General features: G+C 43.1%; 1 protein-coding gene across 1 annotated transcript in view; it reads left to right on the top strand.

Annotated features, from left to right (window-relative positions):
* The window catches only part of RALY (RALY heterogeneous nuclear ribonucleoprotein), a 288082-nt gene that overhangs the window by 244504 nt on the left and 15779 nt on the right, over nt 1–27799 (top strand). The window contains exons 3-4 of the mRNA XM_048496649.1: nt 3000–3263; nt 15388–15460. Coding sequence (XP_048352606.1) covers nt 3008–3263; nt 15388–15460 — 329 coding nt within the window. The 5' untranslated portion in view covers nt 3000–3007. The remainder of the gene's footprint in view (nt 1–2999; nt 3264–15387; nt 15461–27799) is intronic.

Consider the following 27799-nt stretch of genomic DNA (forward strand, 5'->3'; position numbering starts at 1 on the left):
CCTATAGACCTTTAATTCCTTTCATCAGTTCTTCATCATGGGCAGGATTTGATTGCTGCCTGATGGCACCTCTTCTGGCTCAGATTTTTCTCTTTGGCAACTTTTTCTCAGCCTGGAATTGACTCTGCTCATATTTAAGGTTTTTTGCAGCCTCCTACCCCCATCCATGACTGGCTTTTTTTCAAGATGCAGCAAGAGAGGAGAGAGAAAATTGTGCTTCATGAGTAAAAATCTGTGCACCCATGGAATTGCTAGTCCACGCTGGATACTGAAAACAGTCCTACTCATGGTGGTCACGTGCAGACAAAGTGGTAGAGACACAAGTCTGTTTCGACAACAGAATCTTTCAGTGGTCCTTTCTGCACAACACAAATCGAACCATTTTACCTTTTTTGTCTGCATACAACAAACAAATAAAGTGTTGGCAGAGAAAGTGATTTCTTTTTCCTGCCCCCCCCCCCCCGATCTTACTTTCAGTTTCCGAATAGCTTGCTTGCACCCCCCATTTTCTGCCTCCGTGCTGCTGCCGCCATTTGCAGAATATTCCCATGGAGTTTCCTCTGCTTGCAGCTCATCCGTGCATCATTTCAGTGTATAAAGTTCGCTAATAAAGTTAGTTTTTCTTGGCAATGTTTTTCCTGCACACACCTTGTTTTCCTTTTTTGTTTTCAGCGAGATATCTTCAAAGCTATGGCGACATGATAGGAGAATTGGCTGTTTAGCGTTTTCACTGAAAACTGGATTGAGTTGAAATAAAACATCCTGTGCAGAGTTCCTCCCCAAAACACTTATTTTAATGTAGCCAAGAAGTTTTATTTGGGTTGTGCAGAAAGGACCAGAGGATGCTGCATGACTAGGCTGCCACTTGAAGATTTGCTCAGTACCTGTCCTCTTTATTTTTTTAAAGTTAAAAATATTAAAACTTGCCTTCAGATTATTAAAATGACATTCAAAGAAGCTTTTAACTCTAAGAAGGGTTAATAGAGCAAAAACCATCTAATAAAACAGGCTAGCCTGTAGCAGCTAAAACAAACAAACATTATACTGTATTATTGAAGGTTTTCACGGCTGGAATCAGCTGACTGTTGTGGGTTTTCTGGGCTGTGTGGCTGTGGTCTGGTAGTTTTTTATTTCTAATGTTTTACCTGCATCTATGGCTGGCATCTTCATGGTATGATGTTTTTTCTCGCCATGGTATGTCTTTGAAGATGCCAACTATAGATGCAGGTGAAACATTAGAAGCAAAAACTACCAGACCATGGCCACACAGCCCAGAAAACCCACAACAGCTTAACGTTATGACAACAGCCAAAACAAAAGCCAGCAAGTGAAAGGGCTGTAAAAACAACTGTAGGATCACCAGCATTGATACTGAAATTGCAATCACATCCAAGAGTTAAGAAAGGCTGATTGTAACACACTTATGTTAACCAACTTCCAGAATGCCCAAAGACAAGGAACAAGTTGGCCTCAGACAGTAAGGAATTCAGGAGCAGGGACAACTGAAAAATGCCTGTTCTGCCAATAAAGTTGGAAACATAGTCAGTGTTTGACTGTTGAAGGTTTTTTGGACTGTGTGTCCGTGGTCTGGCAGTTTTCACTCCTAACGTTTCACCTGCATCTTCAAAGATATGTCACTGTAAGATGTGTTTCTCTCCTCCTCTCTGTGGAGAGAAACATTAGAAGCATAAACTGCCATAAGGCTACACAGCCTGGAAAACCCACAATAGCTAGTTGATTCCAGCTGTGAAAGTCTTTGACAATACAAAAGAAAGTGTCGTCTGCTCATTTTCGTCCACTCTCCTCTTCTGGTTTCTGTAATGTAGAGGAGTCTAAGTATTCTGCACAGCAGGTAAGAAAACTCAAAATGGCAATGAACAAGAGAAGTCAGAGGTGCTTACAGTACCATCCTATGCAGAGTTACTCCAGGCTAAGCCAAGTTTAATCTCTCCTACTTCATCAGTGGATTTCAAGGTAAAGAGTGAAATCTCTGGGTTTCAGCCTATTTAACATCATTTCCTCTTACTTAGCAGAAAGGAAACAAAGGGAAGAGGTAGTTTAGTCTCTGTAACACTTATTGAACCTCTTGTCTAACCAGACACTCTCCGGAGCTCTAATGCTTTACACCTCGTGTTACAGCTAAATCTTTTCAAATCCCGGCAATGCTTTTGCCACAATAACTGTGTGAGTCTTTAAGATGGCACAAGACTGATTTGTTTTCTAGGTTCTGCAATTTATTTTTGCATGAAATTTATCTGGAGTTCATCCATTGTTGTTTTTTATGTTTTTCTATGTGTATTTTAGCTTTGGTTTTGTTTTAATGATTTTCAAAGGTTCTGATCGTTTTTAAGATAACTTTATTATGCATATTTTTAGTCTGTTAGCTGCCTAGGTGGCCCTGGTGAGGGCAGAAAGGTGAAATATAAATCTTATAAATAAATAAATTCAGTGTATCACCTTTATTTGCACTAATCCCAAACAGACTGAATTGTCTGCTGAGTTGGGATCATCTTCCTCCAATTGCACCATTCACAGCTCCCATTAGACCAGGAGTAGGGAACCTTTAACACTCAAAGAGCCATTTGGACCCGTTTTCCACAGGAAAAGAAAACACTTGGAGCCGCAAATAATTTTTGACATTTAAAATAAAGATAACACTATATATATAGGGGTTTTTTTACCTTTTACTCCGCTCATTCTGCAAAGCGCATGGATGTGCCCGCCCTGCTGCCTGCAGGGTGGGCAAGGATGAAGCCGGCGGCTTGGCCTCGCCGGCTGCCGGGAAAGCGCCCGCCCCGCTCCAACGGGGTGGGCGAGAGGGGAAGCCCACGGCTGCCTGCAGAGCGGGCAAGGATGGGGTCTGCGGCTTGGCTCGTGGAGCCACAGTGCAAGGGCAGAAGAGCCGCATGCGGCTCTCGAGCTGCAGGTTCCCTACCCCTGCATTAGACTGTTGTTGTAAGTGTCAGGGCCTTTCTGACCCTCTTTGTCTTGATTCTCAGGTGTCAAGATGTCCCTAAAGGTGCAGACAAGTAACATCACAAATAAGAATGATCCCAAGTCCATCAACTCCAGAGTCTTCATTGGAAACCTCAACACAGCTGTGGTCAAGAAGTCAGATGTAGAGACCATCTTCTCCAAGTATGGCAGAGTGGTGGGCTGCTCTGTTCACAAAGGCTATGCATTTGTACAGTACTCCAATGAGAGGCATGCACGGGCTGCTGTCCTGGGGGAAAACGGAAGAGTGCTTGCTGGGCAGACACTAGGTAAGGATTTCTTGCATCCTTTCTCAAACATCCCTGTAAGAATGTTTCCTCTGCATCCTAAAGAAAATATCTCAGAAACCTGAAGGTGTTCGTGGAATTGTGGGAAAGACTTTTCTGTGACAGACTGAGATGAGTATTCCTTGGTTTTCTCACTAAAGGCTGATCTCTAAGCAATGTAGAACTTCTAGCAGAAAAAGGAGATACCATCAATGATGATTTCAAGGCTATTTTGAGAGCAGCCCAGCCTTGAAGGCATGAAGCTCTCAGGAAGTGCTAAACAAATGTGCTTGGAAATGCTGCACAATCTCAGCTAAAGAGCTCTACAGCCCCAGTGAGAGTAATAAAAGGACAAGCTTGAGGAAGCTCTGCAGCCTCAGCTAAAAAGCTGTGCATTCCCTAGAAAGCCTTAAAAGAACATGATGGAAGAAGCTTCCCAGCCAGTCCCTGAGATAGCTGGTTCACAATCACTTGGAGGCAGCTCAGCCCATTTATTTATTTATTTATTTATATTTTAGATTTCTAGGCCGCCTCTTCCCCGAAGGGGAAGGTTGTGGATATTGTGGATATTTAGTCAAGGTTGTGGATATTCTTCAAGAGTGTTACTTCATGACTGGCCTAAAAGTTCTGCGACCGCCCACCCCCACCCCGCAAGGAAAGCAGTGGACAAAGATCAAGAAACAGGGTCCTTTCTATCCAAAACTGAACAAATGGTCTTGTGGCAGCCCACATGCATGGAGCTGTTTTGAGTGGCAATGTTTTGGAAAGAAACAAGACCCCTTATATCAAATTTAGCTGCAGTACCTTTCCTTTATTACATACAGGCATTTGGCAGACCTATTGTGCTATGAGACAAAGAGCCAAAAGCCACCTTGAACCACTAGGATAATAAATAAACAAACAAATAAATCAAAGTTACAGTTATTGTGAGAAAGGACGTTAAAACCCACCTTAAATAGCAATTGTCCTCTTTGGGCTACAAGTCAAGAAAGAAAATGACAAAACAAACCTTGGATTGGACAAGCCTTTGGCTGAGGTTGTTTTTCATTTTAATCAGTCACCAACCCCAAGTAATGAATTTATCATTTATTATTGAACCACTGGCTCCAACTACCCAACAACAACAGATACCAAGTGAAACTAGACTTTCTTAAGGTTTTAACAGCTTTTCACTGCTGATGTATGCAAAAAATAAGGTAAAGCAGCACCATGAATGTTCCAAGTACAGCTATCAAAGCACAAGTAGAACTATCTGCATTTTAACCAATTAATCAATTAATTGGTCAATGAAATTTCAATACATATTAACAAGACCTCAGTATCTCCAAATGTGACATGTACAAGATAACTTACACTATAATAAACTGGTTACTGTTTATGGTTGTAAGACCATTCTTCTATTCCCTGTTGTAAAAACACTCCAAAATCCTTAATATCACTTTTAAAAATTGGCAAGTAGCTATCAAAATCATGATTTAAAATTGTCCCTCCCTGACTAAAACTTTTGTTGATTAATTCATTAACTGTGTTGATTTCAGTTTGCAGCATGGTTGCCAGCTCCAGCTTGGAGAATTCCTGGAGGGGGCAATACTTGAGGGGGATGGAGTTTAGAGAGGGGAGTTTATGGGAGGGGAAGCTGCTGCACTCTGGCAGCTGGAGAACGTTGGGGCAAGAAATCTTGCCACAACCTGCTTCCTCCCTGCATCACGCCGAGAGAAGAATTGCATCAGGGCAAGAATCTTGCCCCGATGCGCTTCCTCTTGCCCCTTCCGTGCTTCTTGCTTTCCCCACAGACTTTTTGGCCAGGGGAAGGGCGGGGCAGAGCCAGCCATGGGTAACTGGCCTTAGACTCCACCCTCCAAAGCTGCCATTTCATTTGTTGTAGTCCAGAGATCAGTTGTAACCCTGGGAGAACTCCAGACCCCACTTTCAAGCTGGTAACTCTAGTTTTTAGACTTGAATTAAAGCCAACGAACTTAGCTTGGCAAAGAAAGGAGAAGCCTGCTTACCCATCCACACTCTTCCTTGGCAATTCTTTGCAAATAATATGGAACATTTGATTTAGATCTGCTAGAGATTTTCCTGGAAGAAAAACAAATGTTCTATAACCAGATGTGTGGGTGTTTTTGTTTTTCTGCAGTGAAGCCTCTTGCTGCTGAACATAAAGCCTTGGAAGTGATGATGATGTTTGCTGTAATGTACGTTACAGCAGCACTGAGGTCCCAAATCAAATTAGGCACCTAATGCGGTGAGCACTGTGCAAAACACAGAAGGCTTATTCACAGGACTTCGCTTTCATGATATGTCACCGCAATCCAAACATGCTCACCTATTACAAAAAGCAGCCCATCCGTTGCATTGCCACAAAAGATCATGCAGATCAGTGAGGGTTTTTAAATCACAGACTACTCAACTTGCATTCTGAGAACACAGTAGAAAATCTACAGGATTTCCTGAGGGATAATCCTGATTACCTCCAGTGCAGACGTGGTGCATGAGCAAGCCCATGGTGCAATACCTTTTCCACTGAATCTTCTTGTTTCTTTTTAGCTTCATTGTCATTTGAATGAATGGAGTTACAGAGCCAGCATAGTTTTATACTGCTGGTGGTGTTGGCTTTAATACATTTGTTGATAATGCATCATGTTGCAACACAAGATCCTTGTTTGAATAAATAAATGGAAACCTCTGACCCAGGTCACTTCTGTCCTTGGAAACATGTACAGTTCAGTAATAAGTCAACTTTCTAGCATGTGTAAGGTCTCAGATTAATTCTCTGGGCAAAGGATCTCAACTTGGTTTTTTCAAAATTTGTATCCTGCCTTTCTACCCTGATAAGGCTTACCAAGGCAGCTAATGTTTTGTTTAAAAAAACATACATAATAAAACCACATCTTAAAAGCATTTAAAACCAACAAAACATAATGAAACCCATAACTAAAATACAAAAAGCTCCATAAAAACAACAATTAGATCATTGGATGGGAAGAAGTGATCCCTGAGGGAATGCCAAATGAAACAAAAAACAATCTTCACATTTGGCATGATGGCAAATGAGGGGGAAGGCAATTTCAGAGTTTGGGTGCAACAGCCAAGAAGGTCCGCTCCCAGGTTGTAATTGCCTAGTGGTCCTTCGGGTAATTTGGTCCCAAACCATGTAGAGATCAGATCAATATGGTGCCTGGAAATGGACTTGGAGTCCGTGGAGATGGGCCAAGACTGGAATGACACACTCATGACAACATCCAGGCAGCAGCATTAGGAACCAATGGAAGTTTCTGAACATTTTTCAAGGGAAGCCCCACATCCAGCACATTGCAGTTATCTAACCTAGTTGTAACCAGGAGTGCACCACAGCAGCCAGATCTTTTCAGCCCAGGAAAAGGCCACAGCCTGCTAACTAACTGAAGCTGGTAAAAGGCACTCCTGGCCACTGCTGCTACCCAGTGGCATACCACTTATGGGGACATGAGGTATCCCATGTCCCTGGGCACATGCCATTTCATCAAGGGGGGGCACCAAGTGCTCCCCATATGATGAAATACCGTGCGCCAGAGTCTCATGGCACTGAGTTCTGCCCCCTCCTGTCCTCCAGCTCCTGTGCCAGCCTGCAGGGAGGACAGGGGATGGCACCTGCCCAGCACCCCACCCTCCCTGGAGGCCAGCTTCTGCTCTCCTCAGGCCCTGGGGGGCAGGAGCCAGCCTGCAGGGTGGCCATGGCGGGTAGCCCCACAGCTCCTGTCTGAGGCACCTGTCCGAGTCCCAACCTAACCAGGCCTCCCTGCTGGCTCCCATAAGTGAGGTACAGGGAGCTGGGGAAGGGGGGGCGGGGAGCCAATCATGCCCCAGGCGCCATTTAGGCCCAGTATGCCACTGCTGCCTCCTGCTTATTGGACAGTATGTTTAGGTTCAAGAGCACTGACAAACTACTGATCAATTTCTTCAAGGGGAGCACATCCCCAACCGGAATAGGTGACACCTTAGATCACAGGTCAGACCTTCCACTCACTGGTAGGCAGTACACTAATTCTGTCTCTCAATCCCAACATTAGGTACACAGTTTCACACTCAGAAACATCCTATAGTGGATGGGCCACTATAGTAAGGGATAGAGTCATTGTAGACTACAGCGACATCACCTCCCCACCTTGACTTTCATAACTTGTTCCCCTGCCACATTATTAATTCCATGTGAGCGTGGAGTTATGGCAGCATACCTTCGCATCTTGATTAACCCCACTCAAAGGAGAGCCTTGGCTACTGCATGATGTAATGTGTTACCATCAGCTCTTTTGGATGGGAGATACAAAAATGTGGAACTAAAAGGGTTTGTTCTTGTGATTTGGTTACTGTCAAAACACTTGACCATTCTCTGTTTGTATGCCCAAAATATGATAAGATACGGATGAAATATATGAACTCAATTTTTTTTGCAGTGTTCCCAATGGCAAGAGTGTTATAAAATCCCATTTCTCCTTAATAGTTCTGATGCACTTTTTTTGTGAGAATGTTGCAAATTTCATTCTTGAGATCAGTCATTTGTAATTGTATTTTTTTCTCACTTGTAATTTTTCTTTAAAATACATATCTGTTTTGTAATTTTTTGTTTTTGTATGCCAATAAAGGCCATTGTTGTTGGTGTTGTAAAGGCAGCACACAGGCTTTGTATGTGCAAAGTCCTGGGTTGAATCTTGGGCATCTCCAATGAGAGGATCTGCCCAACCCCCCACCCCCACCCCCCACACACACAAAAAAAATCCTGTACCTGAGAACTTCAAGAGAACTATAGTTCACAAATTACAATCAAGGGACAACAAACACATGTGGTGTGTAGTGGTGTATTGGTTAAGAGCTGTAGAGTCTAATCTGGTGAACCAGTTTTGTTTCCCTGCTCCTCCACATGAAGCCTGCTGGGTGACTTTGGTCCAGTCACTGTTCTCTCCAACGCTGTCAGTCTCACCTATCTCACAAGGTGTCTGTTGTGGGAAGGGGAAGGGAAGGCGATTGCAGGCTGCTTTGAAACGCCTTACAATTGAGAAAAGTGGGGTGTAAAAACCAACTCCTCCTCCTCCTCCTCCTCCTCCTCCTTTTCTTCTTCTTCTTCTTCTTCTTCTTCTTCTTCTTCTTCTTCTTCTTGAGTTAACTGACTTGTAAATGCCTGTGATGTATGCATATGTCCATAATTGTGGGAATCTGTATTTCTCAGGATTTGGGATTGTTCTGATACAGCAAACACTTATGGGGCGGGGGCGGGGGAGGAGGATCTCACGTTTCCCTATGTGCATTAGCTAAAATATTAGCTCAGCCTACCAGTTAAAATCAGAGTCTCAGCAGGGGTCACAACCCTTGTATTTCATGGAGAATTTCATGGACTTGTTAGCACAACCACTTCCTATTCTGAAGGAGGATTGCAGGGAACACTCCTAGTCAAGTCAGAAACCCCCCTCTCCCCCTGCCCTGCCCCTGAATGTCTTCTCCTGCAAGTCATGCAGATTTTATGATGATCCTGCCCTGCCCTGCCCTGCCCCTGAGCCCTCTGGGGGAGGGAGGTATAAAAATCCAATAATAAAAATAAATAAATAAATAAATAAATAACTGTCAGGTAGCTGAAGCACCTTTCCAGTGCCCTATCTATTGCAGGGACTGGATGCAGCCCTAATGTTTCCAAAGGAAACAACCACATGTATATCAAGCAGTGGATCACCTATTGCTGCACTATTCCTTTGCCTTTATGCAACAAGAACATCTGTCCACTTTGGTGTACATCTCTGAGTAGCCTGCAATCTGGAAGGCATAATATCTGTGCTGGCCTTGGGGGTAAAATAATTCACCTGTGGTTCATTAGTAGAGCATCCACTTTGCACGCAGATGGTTCAGTCTGTAGCATCTCCACTTGAATGCAACAGGTATGAAAAACCTCTAGCTGAGACCCTGGAGAGCCGCTGCCAGTCAGAGTAGAGAATAATGACCTTGATAGATCAGTGGTCTGACTCAGTATGAAGCAGCTTCATGTGTTCTGTCCATTGCTGTACTTTGCCTGCTTTGTTTTGATCACTAACTTTACATATGTGCTGCAAACTGCAGCTGCTGACATATTGCAGTGTTTAAGGCAGCCATGTAGAAGAATGAAAGAGCTTATGCCAATTTTACCTGTTTGCCTGAAATGAACTGTTTCTAGCTGCAACCTTTTTGCGCAGTGCTTTGAAATGTCACCTGCTGAGAAGCTCTTGTTGCCAGGTATAAACTGAGAATTGTTGTTGAAGATAGCATGTTCAACCAGAAATTGGTATTTTTGTTCTCCCAGTGGGTGGCAGTAATATGGAAGGCAACAGGAGTGCTAGACACACCTGTGCAGAGGCACAAAACCCATTTCTACCATCTTCAAAATCTGGTGTAACAACCTGAAATGAGAATGTGAACATTTTGACCTTTTTAAAAAGGGGGGTGATGTTCTTATTTATTTTGTGGCAATCTATTCTCAGGTTTTTCAAGGCAACTCACACTGTTTTCTAGGTGTTATCTGCTCCTTCTGCTCTCTCTCTCTCTCTCTCTCATCTATCTATCTATCTATCTATCTATCTATCTATCTATCTATCTATCTATCTATCTATCTATCTATCTATCTATCTATCTATCAATATAGATATAGATATATACCTACCCCAGCTGGCTGTGGGTAGAGAGAAGATGTCAGCAGCAAAGCTGTGCTCACTGGCAAATCTGACCTGCCCTGGCGGTGAAGCAAGATTAAAATCATGCTATAACTAGTTTTCCTTGCTACAGAGAGAGTGGAATGTGAAAGTGGGGCCCAGAAAATATGCCCATACAAGAAATCTTGCTGCAGTGAACACTGGCTTCCCCTATACAGAAAAGACATTGTGTGTAATCGGCCTCTGGCTCTTTAGACATGCCTCTAAAACTGATACCCCTCCCCACCCCACCCCGCTCAGAATACAAGCACCTTGGAATGTTTACCTTTAGAGTGCTGCCTATTTATCAGTCTTCGTAGTACTGTGCCCCTATCATCTTCCCTAAAATGCTGGCTGGCACTGTATATCTCATGTGGAAGGAGGGGGCCAAAGTCTCTGCCTTTTTATTCTGCACCTCTGCTTTGTTTTACTGTGTCCACAAGCATTATCCCTGCCTTCCTAGCCTACTAAGCCTTAAATCATTAAATAGCTCAGGAAGCCAGGACCCACATAGCTCGATGGAATCTGAAAGCCTTCTGAATAACACTGAAACAGTATAATGATTTGCAGAGATTAGAAACATGCACAAAAACTCCAGTCATTGTTATACTGTTCCAAACATCTGTGCTACACACATATATGCTAATGCTGAATCCCTTTCTGCCTTAACCCATCCTATATCCCACTGTTTGGGAAACTGACACCAAACAGCACACCAGAAGAACACATTCATTCATTCATTCATTCATTCATTCTATTTGTACCCCGCCTCATACTAATATCTCCAGCTTACAAAGGTTAAAAACAATAAAAGCAGAATAAAAAATAATAAATAAAATATTACAATTAAAACAGCAGTAAAAATCACATTAAAATAACCTCCATTCCCACCCACTCCCCCAGACCAGCAGCTGTAGAGGGGATTTCCAGGGGGACTAACCAAATGTCTGGGCAAAAAGGAAAGTCTTCACTATATGCCTATGTCCATGAAGAGTAGGTGCATGGTAAATCTCTGAGGGGAGACTATTCCAGAGCCTGGGGGCAATCTCAGAGAAAGCCCTCCCACATTCCTCTGCCACCACACCTTGGCAGGAGGAGGTACCACCAGGAGCACCTCCCGCTGTGACCTCAGTGCTTGGGCAGGTACATACTGGTGCAGGAGCTCCTTCAGGTAGGCAGGACCCAAGCCATTTAGGACTTTGTATGTCAATGTCAGCACCTTGAATTGGACCCAGGAGCAAATCAAGAGCCAGTGCAGTTCCTTAAGGATAGGCATGATTTTACTGGATGTACTGGCAACATGCTGCACCAACTTCAGATGCAACATGCTGCACCAGATGCAACATGCTGCACCAACTTCAGATTCTGTACTATCTTCAAGGGCAGCCCCACATAGAAAGCTTTCATCCTTCGCATGGATGTCAAAAATAACGTTTAAACAGTTCTGCTACTTATTAATGGATGGTGTTTATGTCACATGTAAATTCTTAGTGGGCCATTCCTATCTGTTAATAGTGACTGAGTTAATACCAACTATTCAAGAGGCCCTTTTGAGCTATGGAGGCAGTAACCTGAGAGGTTCTTATAACCTACAGTCTCCTTCAGGACATTTATGTGACTCACTGCAACACCAAGGGCTAACCAATACAGTTATGACATAAATATTCAGTCTACAGTCATTCTCAAGGAATAAATTATGATTTGTGGGAGTTATTTTCTCATACAAAGCAGGACAAATGGAGAAAAGTGGTAGCTCATATATCTAGCTGGTGTCTCAAGGCCAAGGTTGGCTCTTAGATGTTCAAATGACAAATAATAAGCAATGATTTTTCTCTTTCTGCCATCAAATGGAGAAGCACTCAGGCCTGTTTGCTGATTGGTTTCTTATGTTGGACAATACTGAAGGAGTGGTTGAAAGACAGTAGCTTAGCATGCTATGATTAAAGGTCAGTGAAGTCAAGTCCCTTGATTGGACTGCCTTTCCTTCAAGTCATTCAGAAAAAAAAACTTTAAAAATCTGAAAGCTGTCATCATTAAGTAAATGATGGAAAACATAGATGTGGGATTAACTCCAGTGCATACTAGTATCCACTTTCTGGTCTGTGCAGTCAAAGAGGTCTATGTAAATTTGTTATTTAAATAATCCGTGTGGCATTTCTTGGGCCACTAATTTCAAAAGAAATATTTTTTATGGTTTCTCTACCCTTAGGATGAAACATGCTTCTCCTTGGCCATGTTACTCAAATTCAGTAGAAATGTTACTAGATTTGTGACAGTTCCGTGTAAATGGTGTCTCCTTCTCATAGGACATACAAAGCCATAAAATAATAAAATAAATACAAAAAGTGGGAAATTGGCCAATGAAAATAGTCAGCATGAAAATGTTCTTTGCAACCTTTTCCCCAAATTAACACAAACAAAAATGCATGTGGGTACATTTCTCCTTATTTCCAATGCTCACCCATGGATGTGTCAATGTATGTGGAACTCAGTAACTGACCTAGGAAAGCAGACAGGGAATAACTTTAGAAGAGTGGGGGGGAGGAAGGCCCTTTCTGTACAAATCACCTAGAACATTTCCAGAATGTTTTCGATCTCCCCCTTTATCATGATGTTTGTCAGCACTTACCTCCTCCAAACATTTCATGGCCACTGTGAGGGGTTTTTTTGTTGTTATTTGTCAAAACAATGCTTCATTGGTTCACTGTTTCAGTGCTCTGTAGCTCCGTTTAATTGATGCTTCATAGATTCACCCAAAACAGCAAAAATCAAACAAAATTATGAAGTGGTAAGGGGGAAAGTGCAAAAAAATGGAGTCAAAGAAAAAGTTGGGTGATGTCACAGAGGCATGGAAAACAGCAGTGGGAAACATAAAGCACTGTAAATATGGCCACACTGAGAAGGAAGCCAGCTTGGAAAAGTTTCAGAAGAATTGTTGTAAAAGGGGTTCCCAAACAAATGGAGAAAAAGCTGCTTGAAAATGTTTTCAGAACCAAAAGGGCAGAAAACAATGTGCAACTCCACAGAGGAAACATTTTCTTTCTAGCCTGAAAATGTTGTAAGTTTCTTGCACAGAAAGAGCTGCAAATTTGTTTAATGAAAGACTTTTCTGTATTACTACTGCCTGATGCTATGCTTACTGCAAAACCCCACATGACACAATGGAAGAATCTCTGAGGTGAAATTGCCTGTTTTTTCTGCATATGTTCTTGGCACACAGCTGATTGCCCAGCCCGACAAGAAATGTAGACATCATTATTAGGAGAATTCTTGGAATGTGAATAGAGAAAGTCCCTTCCAGAGAACTTCCAAAGCTACCATTCTGGGCCCATCATAGTATTTCTGCAATTCTTCATGCTTTGAGATGGTACTGGCTTGCAGGCTGAGGAGCAGGTGGATTTCAACACCATTGTGTAACACCATAACACAGTCAGGCCCACAGAACTTCCTGTCTTAGTTCCGGAATATGCTAAGCCCTGCTGGCTATGCCAGTTACAGAATCTGTGATACAAGGTGGCCACCCCCAGTTGAGATATGTACCCTGGGATCTTTCATCTCTGTGATTCCATCTTAGTAGTGCTTCACCCAAAATGGATCTTTTAAAGTTTCTCGAAGCCTGGCAGTTCCCCGCTGTTGAGGCACTGGCACCTCCAGTTCAATGTATGTCATGGCTTTGAAAGAAAGAACATCTGTCATTACTGATGCTATATCTTTGTGCTGGCATCATCCCAAAGTGTTTGAGGGACCAGTAAAGACCATGTGGAGTGCTTTGTTAGGCATATGAACATTTTTCCTGCCTCCAGCTAGAGAGGCAAGACAGAAGGGTTCTTCACCTTTCCTTATGTTTTGTTTCTATATAGCAGGGTCTTTGTAGTTTGTTCTGTTTTCATGCAGACAGTGAAATTGGTCACACAGCTTTGCCTTCACGTTTCATGTGCTTTCTTTCATATGAAGGCTTAGAATAGAGATTTTCTTGGGAGATGAGAAAAATCTAATTCTTCCCCATCACTGGAATTGAAAATGGTTCATGAGATCACATCAGGAGGCTTCAGACATGCTTTTGCACCCAGAACATCTTTTAGCATAGACTGATTGAAAGATGGCACCATGGAACATGACAACACTATGTTCCTAATACTGAGCATTCATTTTCTGCTAGGAAGAAGGCAACCCATAACTGTGAACTAGAGGCATACTTTTGTAAAATGCAGAATTCTTCACAAACCAGTCTTGTCAAGGAATGTACTGATCAGGTTTCAAGTGTGTGTGGGCACGATAGGATTTCCAAATGAAATGCTAATGGTTTCTTATTTGCAATGATGACTCGGGATGGACCATGACTAAGTGGTTTTCCCTAGTATCTCCAATTTAGAGAATGAGGTAGGTGGTATAAAAACCTCTTCCTGAGGCCCAGGAGAGCCATTACCAATCAGAGTGGACCCTACTGACCTTGACAGACCCATGAACTGACTGAGTGCACATGTGTGTTCATGATAAGATAGAACTATTGTCACACTGCAGTGGCATTTTAGCTCGATTGGATATTGAAGGCAATATTGGATATTGAAAGCTCAATTGGATATTGAAGGCGAAAGCTAATTTGAACAGTTCTATTAAAATAAATCAGAGGGTTTCAACAGGGCAGCAAAAAGTGTAATTTCCATGGGTGACAAAACCTTCCTGTGTTAAGATTAAGTCTGCAAGCTTTTGTCGGGAGGTTAATCAGCTAAAATTATAACTGAATAATCAGTGATCATCAATTTAAATTATTTGGTACAAATTTTAATCTGTGAGACATTCCTGTTTTTTAAAGACTCTTTTTGTTATTACATGCCACTATAATGGAGAACAAAAATGAAAAACCTACATGTAATTTTTACTTCTGAGAGTGAGGGCTCTACAAATCTATATTGCCCATGAGTAGCAATTAGAACAGAGCTCTGGGCATTCATATTCTTTTCCCTCACTCATACCATTCCTCTTCCCTTTCCTTTGTGAAAACATTAGCATTATGTCTGCATTCACACTAGCCCTGATTACCAAATGTAAGAACATATAAGCCAATGAGATGTCTCTTGCCTCTTAACAAGGAGTGGTCTCATGCTTCAGACTGTCCTAATGGTAACATGCAAAAGTATTTCATATATTTGATTAGTTAATTGATTAAAGGACAGACGATTAATCCACTAAAAGACCTGGCTGAGCCCTGCATAAAACAAGCTACCTACATATACCTTTATGTCTGCTATTTTTCACAAACAGGAACAAGTCAGTATTTCTATGTGTATGTTCATTGCCCAGTATTAAATATACAGTGAAAGGGTTACAAGTAATTAAATAATTTAGTGCCCAGAACAATTAAAAACTGCCATAACAATCTGCAGCAGTGATACAAAGTGAATACAACAGTACTGATGCCAAATTGCTACTCATTGCAGATATAAACATGGCTGGAGAACCAAAACCCAACAGACCCAAAGGGCTGAAGAGAACAGCATCCGCCTTGTACAGGTAAGTTCGGTTGTTGAGACTTATAGTGAATTGTTAGCCCTTTACTCATACTGTGGTGGAGTACAAGGAAACACTTATATCCCTGCTTGAAGCCCTGTCACCCCCAGTACTTAAGGTGTGGTTATGCAAATAGTTCTAGCCAGCACAGAACAATTAATGGACTCATAGAAATGTGACATGTAGGAGAGGTCAGGGATCGGGAATGCCAGTTGCTATACAGTTGTCTTCGACAATACAGTTGCTATACTCTTTCCAACGTCAAGATCTAAGCAGAAATGAAAGCAGCGGGTTTCCACTGCTGAAAATAATGCAGATCCTCTTTTTGCATTAGAGTATCTTATTTAAGCACCACTTTAATAAAAACCATTATTCCCTGCAGAGTTGAACATTGAACTTTGAAAAAAGAGCAATTATACTGCCCCAGATGGCTAGTAGCAAGAGTTGCCTTTTTGTAAAGTTGTGCCCACAATTTTGTTTCCTGTTCCTGCCACAGGGGGCGCAGTCCCTAGGGCGCCAGTAGAGAATTTCAACAAAGATGACCCAGGAGGATGTGACAGATTAATTCACACACTTCTCCTGAGATCTTTATGTTGAAAAGGATGTAGATAGTATCTCTTCTTGGGCTTTCCATAGGGGGTGGGTAGATAGAGGAAATCCATTGCTGTGCAGAACATGTGTGGACTTTTCTTTTTTAATAAATCCTTTTCTATTTTAAATGCTGGTAATTGCTGTCTATACCACATAGAGCTCCACCAACTGAGCACACTATCTAAAATTGGTGCCAGGGGAAGGGAGGTTGCTAGGTCGCTATTGTGCCTAGAAGTGCACAATTGTGGGAAACTATCCCCATGGTAACATGTACACATGGAAAAAAAATTGACAGCAGAAATGAAATTTAGCAATGAAGAGGCAATCTCCTGGTCAAAAGCAAAAAAAAGTGCCTCAAACAAGATTTCTGGCTTTCCTGGAGGACATTAGTGACGGAAACTTTTGAGGAGAATTAATATCAGCTCTCTCCCTTCCTTCTGCAATACAATCCCTTTAGGGAAAGCAAACAAAACTCTTTAGGCAAAGCAAAAAAAGGCAGGAAGTATTTTGGCACACCTAAAAGACAAATTTATATAAACCACATCAAGTGCTTCTCAGCTCCTGTGTCGCTGTTGTTGTGAATGTGTGAAAAACAGAAGGACGGGGTTAAATGTGCTTCTGAATTGACTGCTTGCCATGCAGGAAGAATGATTTATAACTGCATTTCAGTCTTCTTGAACTTCACAATGCATATGTGACTTCAGTCTAACAGATTTATTAATGCATAAAGCTTTTATGGAGTAGAATATGTTCTTCTGACTCAATTCCAAGTTCTCAGATGCATCTATGAGTGGATTCAGGTGGCTGTTTACTACATGCTAGCTGCTTATAAACAAACTAGGGAGAAACAGCACCCATTTGAAAATCTGGGCGAAGCAGGTCATGTTGTGAGGGAAAGGTTGACAAGGGTCATATGAAGGTGTAGTAGAACTTGCCTGTGTTCAAGCCAGATGCTGTAGATGCCTAGATCCATTATGACTGACGTGATTCTGGTTGTCTTCTGTCATTACAAATTTGTGTTAAAACTGCAGGTTGTGCTATCCATAATCCTCTCAATATACACAATTATTTGTGTGAATAGGGCAATGTGCATGTTTTCCAGCTTTGGTACATGCAAATGCATATGCTCAACAAATCTGGTTTTCTATGTACAAGAAGGTAGCAAATGCACGTGTTGCCCTTTTCACACAAAATAGCAACTATATGTATGACAGGAGTCATTGGTAGCGTGATTTCCCTTATGTGTGATTTGAGAACTAAATTTTAACCACTGAAAGGGACTAGTATCACATTTATAACCAGCTGCTGTCCGGCAAACTGCCCAGCCACAGAATTTCTGTCCTTGAAACACCCAGGGAATTTAGTAAATTTGTGATATCTCTGTGACAGCTGAAATGGATGCCTTTTATGTCAAATGTGTAATGTTACAGAATGTATAACTGAGGTAATAGTGCAGTAAAGAAAATAGATGAAGGAGGAAAATTTACAAAGAAAGTAAAAAAAGAAAAGAATTTACAAAGTAAAAAAATACTGGTTCTGGTGGGTTTTCCAGGCTGTGTGGCCATGGTCTGGTGGATTTGTTCCTAACGTTTCACCTGCATCTGTGGCTGGCATCTTCAGAGGTGTATCACAGAGAAAAGTCTGTTTCACATTGTGTCATAGGCCCTTTCCACACTGGCGGAATACGGCGCCCTGGGGACAGCAAAAATGCCGTCCCCAGGGAGCCGCTCGCACAGGGGGTGCAGCTGCTTTCAAGCATGGTCATTACGGGCGCACCCTCGGGCTTTCCGCCTTCAAGCAGCGCGAAGTTGTTGTTTTCCAACCCCGCTTCCAGCGTAGCGTTTTTAAAATGGTACGCTTGGAGCCACTGCCGCGGCTAACGGCAGCAGCTCCAAAGCAATGCTCTTCCTCCCCATAAACTGTCCGCTTTGTGACCTACCATTGTCCTTCCGCGGGTGCCGTTCCGGCACATCGCCGAGGCCTGGGGACACGCCCCCTCTGCCCTGCGACTACAGAGCGGTCGCGCAGGGCGGGGGGGCGTGTCCCCTGGCCTCAGCGACGTGCCAGAGGGCCGCAGGAAAGGTAGGTCGGCCTGACAACGGTGCAGCTCTGCTCCGTCGTCCCGGGAGGTTCTGGGACCGTTCATGCGAACGGTCCCAGAGGGGTCGGGTTGGCGTCATCTACACCGACCCGACCCCTTCCGCCGCTGTGCGGAAATGGCTTAAGTGAGAAGGGAAAGTTTAGTGGGGTATATTGTCCATGCCCCAGGGTGGGGAACCAATCATTAAATGTATGGGTGGAACTTGCTAAGCAAAGGGGTGGTTGCGTGCATTGTATTGTGGGTGGGGTTATCAGTCCATTTTTTAAGTACTGGGAGCCACACTTTGCTTGTTTTTAACGTCTCTTCTTTCTTATTGAAGTTGTCCTGGTGTTTGTGAATTTCAGTAGGCTCCCTGTGCAGTCTGACATAGGAAGCTTCTGAATTGTCCAGAATTTCAGCGTTCTCAAATAAAATATTATGTCCAGTTTTGTTTAACACATGTTCTGCAACTGCAGATTTTTCAGGATGGTTAAGCTGACAGTGTCTTTCGTGTTCCTTAATATGGGTCTGAATGCTGTGTTTTGTGGTTCCTATGGCCGTTTCCGCACGGCCAGGATGCGCCCCCACGCCGCCAAGCGTTCTGGCGGCGTGGGGGCGCAAGCCGGTTCGCATGAACGGGCGAAGCGGAGGCCGGCAGATGGCAGGCGCTCCGCACGGAGCCGCCTCTTCCTCGTTCTCGCCACTCACGGTGTCCTGCATTAGCCAGCCTGCTGTTGGCATCGCAGCCGCCGCTTCACGCTGCCCCTTCGGACCCCTGGAGGTCGGAGGGGGCAGCGTATGGGCTGCTACTTCCAGCAGAGCGGTAATTTTAATTTGTGGACACCGTGAGAGGGGTGGGGACGGAGACAAGCGCTCTTCCCCGGGCGGCGGTTCAAGCACAGCGCCGTTTTCGGGAAAGAGCAGCTTCCTCCCAAACAACAACCCTTTAAAGGGTTAGTTGTTTAGGGCGGCCTGACACCGCCTCTGGGGAGGGAAGCGCGAATCAGGTCGCCGCTGCTGCGCTGCAGCAGGCGGCGCTTCGCAATGAAAACGTGGCGTGACCTGGGGCTGGCGATTTTAGCGCCCCCAGGCCGTCGTTAATGGGCCGCAAGTGGAAACTGCCTGTTGTGGGGTTCTTAACCTTAGGAACAAAAATCCACCAGACCACGGCCACACAGCCCGGAAAACCCACCAGAACCAGTTGAATCCGGGCCGTGGAAAGCCTCGGCAATACAAAAAAAATACTCGATTGAAAAAAAATGGCATCTTTCTCCCATTCACCACTGATAGGATGAATAGCAAGGGTAGAAAAGATGGTTGGATATAATCATTAGCCTAGTTTTGCAAAGTCATATAAGGTATGGTGGTACCTTTTATGGGCTTTTATTGAATGCTGCAAAACCCTGCTTTGGCGAAATGGGGAGATGGCACCAACGCATTTTTTTTTTAATGCTTTTAGGAATGGTACAATTCCCAAGAAATCTGTTGTGTAATAGTTCTATAGAGTTTTCATCCTGTGCCCATTTCTCCTAATCCAGAAACACTCTTTGTCAACAATTTCTCCCCAGTCTACCTCTTTTCATCATATACCCGCTTGCTTTAGGTAAATCTTAGCAGCCCTGTTCTCACCCAACTTGTACAACTTTTGAAAAAGGCTCTTTTGAAGATGAAGAAGAGAAGGAGCTGCTTTCGCATGTTTTGGCCTCTATCTTGGTTATGCTACCTTTCAATCACTGTAGACACATCAAACACTCTGATGTATCACTTGTATTTTTAAGAGATGAAAAAAACAAGCGTAATCATCTGTAATGCTAAAACAAGATGTCAAAAATTCAGGGTCTCGAGGGGCATACAAAAGGGACTTTCTAGTAGAATTCACTGAGATGTTAACAGAACACAATGCATTATATATAAGCACATAGCAACTCCAATGAAGTAGAAGTTGTTGGTCCACTGATGCATGGAGAAGATTCTCTGTGTTTTACATGAACTTATTAAGATATCGTATGCAGGTGGATCTGAATTTTCTCAACTTCTTGATTTCCATTAATAATGCATTCAAAGGTTCAAGCTCTAAATAGCTTGGTCCCTTGCATAAATTAAAAGTTAATCACAAAACTATGTTTAATATATGGCAATACATATTATTGTATGCTAGTGTGGCTATTGCCAGCCTTCAGATTTTAGAGCTAATATCAGGAGTAAAATCACATGCAGGAATTTGCCTCTTGTTATTCTTCTACTGGGTCCTCGCCTTCGATAAGTGACTTGCTGGTTGTCATTTCTCTTTGGGAATGTAGAAGACTGCTCTCTTTCTGTCTGTCTTTGGCTATTGACATATGGTGGTGGATCAGATGTTATTATTGTCTCACTTCCCTCTACTCTCTCATGGATTTCCTCTTAATTTCCATTCTGAAAAATTGTTTTACTACTAATTATTTAACACTTCAGAGGCAAGCTAATATTTCTTCATTAAATTGGAACTGAGGGTAATAAAATATTGTGTTGGACACGAGGTGGGAAATTATGTCCAATGATAAGAAGGTGATGAAGCTAAATCTTTCCACATCTTTCTGTTCTTCTCAGTAGCTTCCTCGCTTGTCCCAGTATTCTTTCTGAGGGAGATTGGGTTCCTAAGCAAAAATATAGCACAGTGGGTTAAGCTGCAGTGTTGGAATGAAGAGAAATCACCTTCCTCTCTCACTGGCAGTTTGTGTTGTAATTTCTGCCAATTCCTCTTGTCTTCACCACAACTTCTTGTACTCAGTGGTATATATTGTCCTTGAGTTTCCCTTAACTCTCAGACAAATCCAACCCATTAAATATGTTTTGTAGTAGTTGGCCATATTTGCTAGTTACAATCTTATTATTGTAGATCAAGATTCAGTGGGAAAAGTATGATAAATCATTACTCCCACCCCCCAGTGATCTCTGGTGTGGCCTGAGCCAGCTCTTCTAATTTCTACTATACTACATCTTTAACCAAATAGTCCCTTCTGTTGTGGTGCATTCCCCTATTTCATTCATTGAGATCTGTCATTGTTGCTGCTGTTAATAAGTTTGTTATAAAATGACCTTTTCAATTCCTAATTCTGCTTCTAATAAAACTGGTTTCCTTGGCCTTCCCTAATCAGTCATTACATTAATAACCTTTCAAATCATATATCTCAAAAGCAAGACCATTACATGAGTTCAAAATCCAGCATCATATCACATTTCTTGATATGCATAAGTATTTCTTCTCATCAGGCCCAACTCAACCCTCCAAGGTATGAGATGCTACCCATGTAAAATTGTTAACTGAGCTTCTTTACTGTATCCTGTTGCAATCATATTCATGCTTTCTACAGATAGGATGTCGCTTCATTTGATTGCTCGCCAACTGCCCCCCTCCCATGCACTGGCATAATGCCCATTGGGCAAGGTGGGCAGCTGCCCAGGGCATCACAACTTGTAGGGGGCACTCAAAATGCTGGATCTCGTTTTTGGGATACATTTTAGTGGTTTTCCATTTTTTTGGCCTGCAGGGGGCCCGGTTTTTAGGCTAGCGGCTACCAAAATTTCAGTGTATCATCAGGAGACTGCTGTCCTTATGATACCCCCCCCAGGTTTGGTGGAGTTTGGTCCTCAGGGAGTCCCAAAGTTATGGACTCCCAAAGCTGGGGTGCCCCTATCCCATTGTTTCCAATGGGAGCTAATAGGAGATGGGGGGCTACAGTTTTGAGGGGTCCACATACCTTTGGCCCCCCTGAACCAAACTGGCACCAGAAGCTTGGGGGGGTATCATTAGGGCAGTGTCCTGATGAGACCCTGAAAGTTTTGAGACTATGCCTTCAGAAATGTGCCCCCCACAGCCTGCAACCCCCATTGACAGCAATGCAGAAAACTCAATGCAGAACAAAGATTCTTGGGCAAATTTCTAGGATGTTCCTGCAGGGGGTGCATTTTTGGATGTATCGGCACCAAAATGTCAGGGTATCATCTGGAGATGATGGCACCCCCCAGGTTTGGTGCAGTTTGGTTCAGGGGGGCCAAAGTTATGGACCCTCAAAACTGTAGCCCCCATCTCCTAGTAGCTCCCATTGGAAACAATGGGGCACCCCCTTTGGGAGTCCATAACTTTGGACTCCTTGAACCAAACCTCACCAAACTTGGGGAGTAGCATAAGGACAGTCTCCCGATGATATGCTGAAATTATGGTGCTGATATGTCTAAAAAGGCACCCCCTGCAGGCACCAATGTCCTGGTGCAAAAAAAATTGGTTGTGGTGGAGTGACCGCCCATGGGCGGGGGGGGCATCCAACTCAGGTTTTGCCCAGGGCTACAGTTTGCCCAGGGCTGCCTCGTTACGCCCCTGCTCCCATGACTGCCCCGCTCACCATCTGATTTCTTGGTTGCGGTCTCCCTTTTAGTTGTTGATGGTGCTAAGGAAAAGAAAATCTTGAACAATTTCAATTTCCTCACTGTCAGCCTTAAAGTTCAGTAATTTCCCAGTTGTCATTATTTACCTTGCTAAACGTATGACTGAATTACTCAGGAAACTTGTGAGGGAGAATCTGTGATCTCTGGTTATTGTCAGGGGCCTGAGTCAGGGGATCTCTGGGGGCCAAAGGAGCTTTTATCAAGGTACTCTTCTTTAATATCAGACTGGATGATTTTCCTGCCCCTGTGGCATCTGAAAGCCAAAAGTTCTTGGCTTGCAAAAGGTTTCTTTCATGCAACAGTGAGGACCTAATATAAAATTGTGCAACAAACTTGCTTTAATTTCCACTCAGTTAAAAATATTAGCCTAATCATCATACAGAGATTATACATATGTGTGAATGAATGTAAAAGCCATTGCAAATAAAAAAGTGTATTTTGTTTTTAGGAGATGCACATATGTGATTACAAGCACAAGTTCCAAAGAGGCAATTTTTTCTAGTGTGAGATGGAACCTGCCACCCTGATCATGTGGTAAAAATAATTACAATTATATTTTAAACCTGCTTCCCAGTTAATCTGGGATACCTTTTTAGTTGATCAAGAGGTTTTTAAATCAATTAATCTCATCAATTAATAGACTAAATAGGGCAGGCTTTGTTACTAAACCAGACTTTCTGTCAAAGCTGGTTAGCAGGGCCTGCCAGACTTAATATATAGCAGTGTACTTCAAAAGGCAATTCATAAAAGCTTTCTTCAGCACTTTGGTATGACATCGCAGCTGAGTCAGGTGATCTGTGCTGCTCAAAGCACCCATAGAAGCTGACCCAGCATATCTACAGTTGACCATTTCTTATATAACTACGTGGCCATTAAACAGAAGTCTCAAAGGAGGGTTCAATACAATACATTCATGGAGGATAGGTCCATTGATGACCCAGTGAGGCCGCTTTCCGACTGACTCCAGTTATGACGGTACCCATGCCAAAAAAAGGCTCTTCCAGGCCATTGCCAGGCGCCTCGCTGCTGCAACGCAGCAGCGGGCGCATCTGACTCTTCTTCCCCCCAGGGCGGGCGTCAAGCTGCCCTAAACAACAACCCTTTAAAGGGTTGTTGTTGGGGAGGGAGCGTCTTCCCTGGCGGGCGCCGGTGCAAACCGCTGGCGTAGCCAGGAAGACGCTGTCTTCGGTCTCCGCCCCTGACTCAGTTAGTCCTGCTCGCCGTGTTAAGCCTGCGGTGCGTCGCAGCCTCCGGCCACACTTCGTCCTCCCACCTCCAGGAGTCGGAGGGCAGCGTGGGCGGGGCTGTGACGCCCCGCAGGGCTTAACGCAGGAGAGACACCGTGAGGGGCGGAGGGAGCGCAGAGGCGGCTCCGTGCTGAGTCAGCCTCGCCGCCTGCTGGCTCTCGGCTTCGCCTCGTTCGCGATGCTTGCATGCGAACGGGCTTCTGCCCTCACGCCGTGACCTCTTTGGCTGCTGCGTGGAAGTGAGGCGTCGTGCGGAAACGGCCTAAAAGAAACCTCCTCCAGGTCTCTGTGCCTGGCTTATCGGTCTTCTAGACTTCTGGTTGGCCACTGTGGGAACAGGAGGCTGGATGTGATGCAACCATTCATCTTACCAGCAGGGTTGATTTATACTGGGTGGAAAAACTTGGAGCGCAGCATGACTGTCAGTGCTGGAGACCATGTCTCCCTCCAATTTGCCTGGCTCACACAGGGTTTTGCTGTTGGGCTCAAGGAACATATGTAATGGCTCCCTCATTTCCTAGTGAATTATATTAAATGCTTCATTTCTAAGTATATTTACTTGGCAGGGAGCACTGTTTATTTCAGAGATACTAACTTCCAAATAAGTTTCTTTAGGATTGCAGCCGCAGAACTGTGGCTACTTGAGCCAGGTACATTAATATGGAAATGCCTTGTAGGGTTGACACTGGTGCTTATAATAGCATATGTAGTGGGTCTCCAGCAGTCATATTAGTCAGCAAGCACTTTTTGGAGACTGCTTTTTTCCTTTCCCATTGCTTGTGCTGTTGTATTTGTGATGTGTAACTGCATGAAACATTGGATCAAAATAGATTTCTCCTAAGCATCCTCTTCATTTCCGATACAGTCCCAAATTAGGAGCATTCAACATTAATTATCAGGACTAACGTTAAGAGAGACTCCATGAGCGAGTGAAAAAGGTGAGCACAATCACATCTGGGCTGTCAAGTGTCAAATAACAAGGGGGAAAATAAACCTGGTTCCCCACCCACAACGAATCTAGCAATTCACCAGCTGTCACATTTAGATCCCAGGTGGGGAAAGAGAAAGCAAGGAGCTATCTCTCATATGGCTATGCTTGTATTTCAGCCAATTAGCTGTGGAGCATCTAGGTAAATAGCAGCTGTTATTGGTGCTCATGCAAGCACACTTGTACCCTGCTCTCTTTTATTAATGTGTTCAATCTGGGAAAATCAAGGAGTGACCAAGTAGTCATCAACTGAAGCAGAAGCACACCCCTCTGCACTCAGAAATCAGGCACAAGCAGTGTCTTTCCTTTCCAAAACAGAAACTTAGATTTGGAAGGAATCAAAAAGCAATGTAATCCTACTTCCCTGTTTTGATGAAGACAATCAATGCATTGAAGAGAAGTACTTTTACACATGTGAGTAAGCATAGCCAGTGGCTGCAAGTAAACCTCTTATAGTTGCACTGGGAGGTGTGGCTTAGAGTTCAACAGTCTGCTTTATGTACAGAATAAGGTGGCTAGATGTCCTTTTCCCCCAAAGGATAATCCTCTTTTTTTAAAAAAGGCCTGTCCTATGAAAAGTTACAGTTTTGTTTCTGTCCAGTAAAATTAGTTGAAATGATTGTGGCTGACCCTCAACATCCACAGGTTACTATAAGCCACCTGCCATTAGAAGTAAGGCTACTAAAGTTACCTGAACTGTTACAGGTGGTGAGAAAGTACAGCATCCTTGAAAAGTTCCCCACTAACAGTTAGCACATGGAAAGCAGACAGAACTAGAACTATGGGGAGTTGTATTTTTATTCAAATTAAAGCAACTTTGCTCTGACCATCAGATCTCAGAAGCTAAGTAGCTAAGTAGGTTTAATCCTGGCAGGTATTTGGATGGGAGACCTCCAAGAATACCAGGGTCGGGATTCAGAGGCAGGCAATGGCAAATCACCTCTGAAGGACACTTTTCTTGAAAACCCCATCAGGTGTCATCATAAATTGGATATGACTCAGTTGCAAAAGAAGAAGAACTTTGGGATATGCAAATTCTGTCCCTTGGAAGGCTTGTCCCCTTTTTATTATCATCCACAAATGGCCACCCTAATGCAAAAAGTCCCAGGCTCAATCCTTGGCATTTGCAGTTTAAAATGATCTCTCTTTGCTGGTACTGGAAAATATATATATATTTCCATCAATGCTGTGCACCAATAAATGCTGTGCACCACCATTTCCATCAATGCTGTGCACCAATAAACTCAGTATTGCCTAATTACAAGAATGTGTTGGTTTTCCTGGTTTTTTAAAAAAAATTCAGTGAGGTATCTTCAAAATTACATAGACATGTTATGAGACTCAGCAATATGTGCAGATTTTGAGTCTCTGTTTCAAAGATACCTCACAGATATTTGTTTAAAGAACCGTTTTTGCTGAAAACGATTATGTGGGGGGGAAAAGCCAAAATGGTTCCCTTACAAATGTTTGCAAAACAATTTAAATGTTCTGTGTGGAAAATCTTAGGATTCAATTCCCTTGTTTGCTTCAGCAAATGCTGGTTTCAATACCTTTGCCCTGAAGAAATCATGCTGGTAACCCAGCCTCAGTGGCATAGCACCAACAGGACAGGGGTGTGTGATGCCCCGGGTGTAGCCGCAGCAAGGGTATCACTGGGCTGCGGCGGGGGTGTGGCGGGGGCATTCCGGGGCATTCCAGGGCCGTTCCAGGGTGGAGTGGGGGTGGGTGGTGTTGCAGCAAGGGTGCAGGGCATGCGCGTGCCCCAGGCGCAGTTTCCCCTCACTCCGCCCCTGCCCAGCCTGCACTGCAATGAGAGCAACAAGAAGCAGGCCAGGATATCCACAGTTATGCAGCATGCAACACCATAGCTAAACCGTAGTTAATAATCTCAAAGCATCATAACAGTTCCTAGTATGATGTACCTAACTAATCTTAGTTACTGAAGTGCCCTGTGTTCAAACAATCAATCAACTAATTAAATCATGGTTTTACGTGATATCTAATTTGACTTACTAGCTTGCTTACTTTTTAAAACCTGAGTCTACAAATGACATCTCCAAAGCCAAATGTGCTCTGTCCAAAACAAAACATGGCTGTTTATAAAAGGAAATTGAATCTTTACATTAAGGTTCATGGGCTGGGTAGATAGGATGCTACCATGTTTCCCCGAATATAAGACAGTGTCTTATATTAATTTTTGCTCCCAAAGATGCGCTATGTCTTATTTTCAGGGGATGTCTTATATTTCTGTATTCTGTTCGTCAGGCATGCTTCCAAACAAAAACTTTGCTACGTCTTACTTTTGGGGGATGCCTTATATTTCGCACTTCAGCAAAACCTCTACTACGTCTTATTTTCCAGGGATGTCTTATATTCGGGGAAACGGGGTAGTGTTAAATTTCTGAGGCTAGCAAAAAGTTTATTTTATTTCTGTTTCTCTCTGTGTAATTGTATTTTGTCTTTGAGTTGTATTTATTTTGTTTTATTTTATGTTATTATTTTTAATAGCCACTGATGGACTCTATGAATGATGTCTGATCTTTTTTTAAAAAAAAATCTGTTTGTGGCCATCACTGAATGACACATTATTTGAAGCAATTCCTTGTGCCTATTCTAGATCTACTGCTCATCCACTTCATTGAGTGGCCCTGGGGTAGTGGTCTTTTTTTTTTCTTCCAGAAAACTATAGAAATAAAAGTTTAAAATACGTTAATATGTTATACACAATTGCTTCAGCATAAATTACAATGCTGAACGATTAATTCACCTAACGAATTCTCTCTCAATGCAGGATAACAAGATAAGCCAGTGCTTTTCCTCTGTTCAAGTATGTCTCAAGTTTTCAGTAACCATTCTTTTTTATTTGGTTCAAAGACTTCCAACATAATGGAAAGTTTTACCACTGTTATTATTTAATGCCCCGTCTTTGTAGGAAAAGCATTCATTTTTACACAGCTCAGAAGCTTTAAAAGAGAGATCATTTCCTAACATTTCAGATTTGTTTTCCTTAATCA

Source organism: Sphaerodactylus townsendi, linkage group LG05, assembly GCF_021028975.2.
Source record: "Sphaerodactylus townsendi isolate TG3544 linkage group LG05, MPM_Stown_v2.3, whole genome shotgun sequence".
Classification (NCBI taxonomy): domain Eukaryota; kingdom Metazoa; phylum Chordata; class Lepidosauria; order Squamata; family Sphaerodactylidae; genus Sphaerodactylus; species Sphaerodactylus townsendi.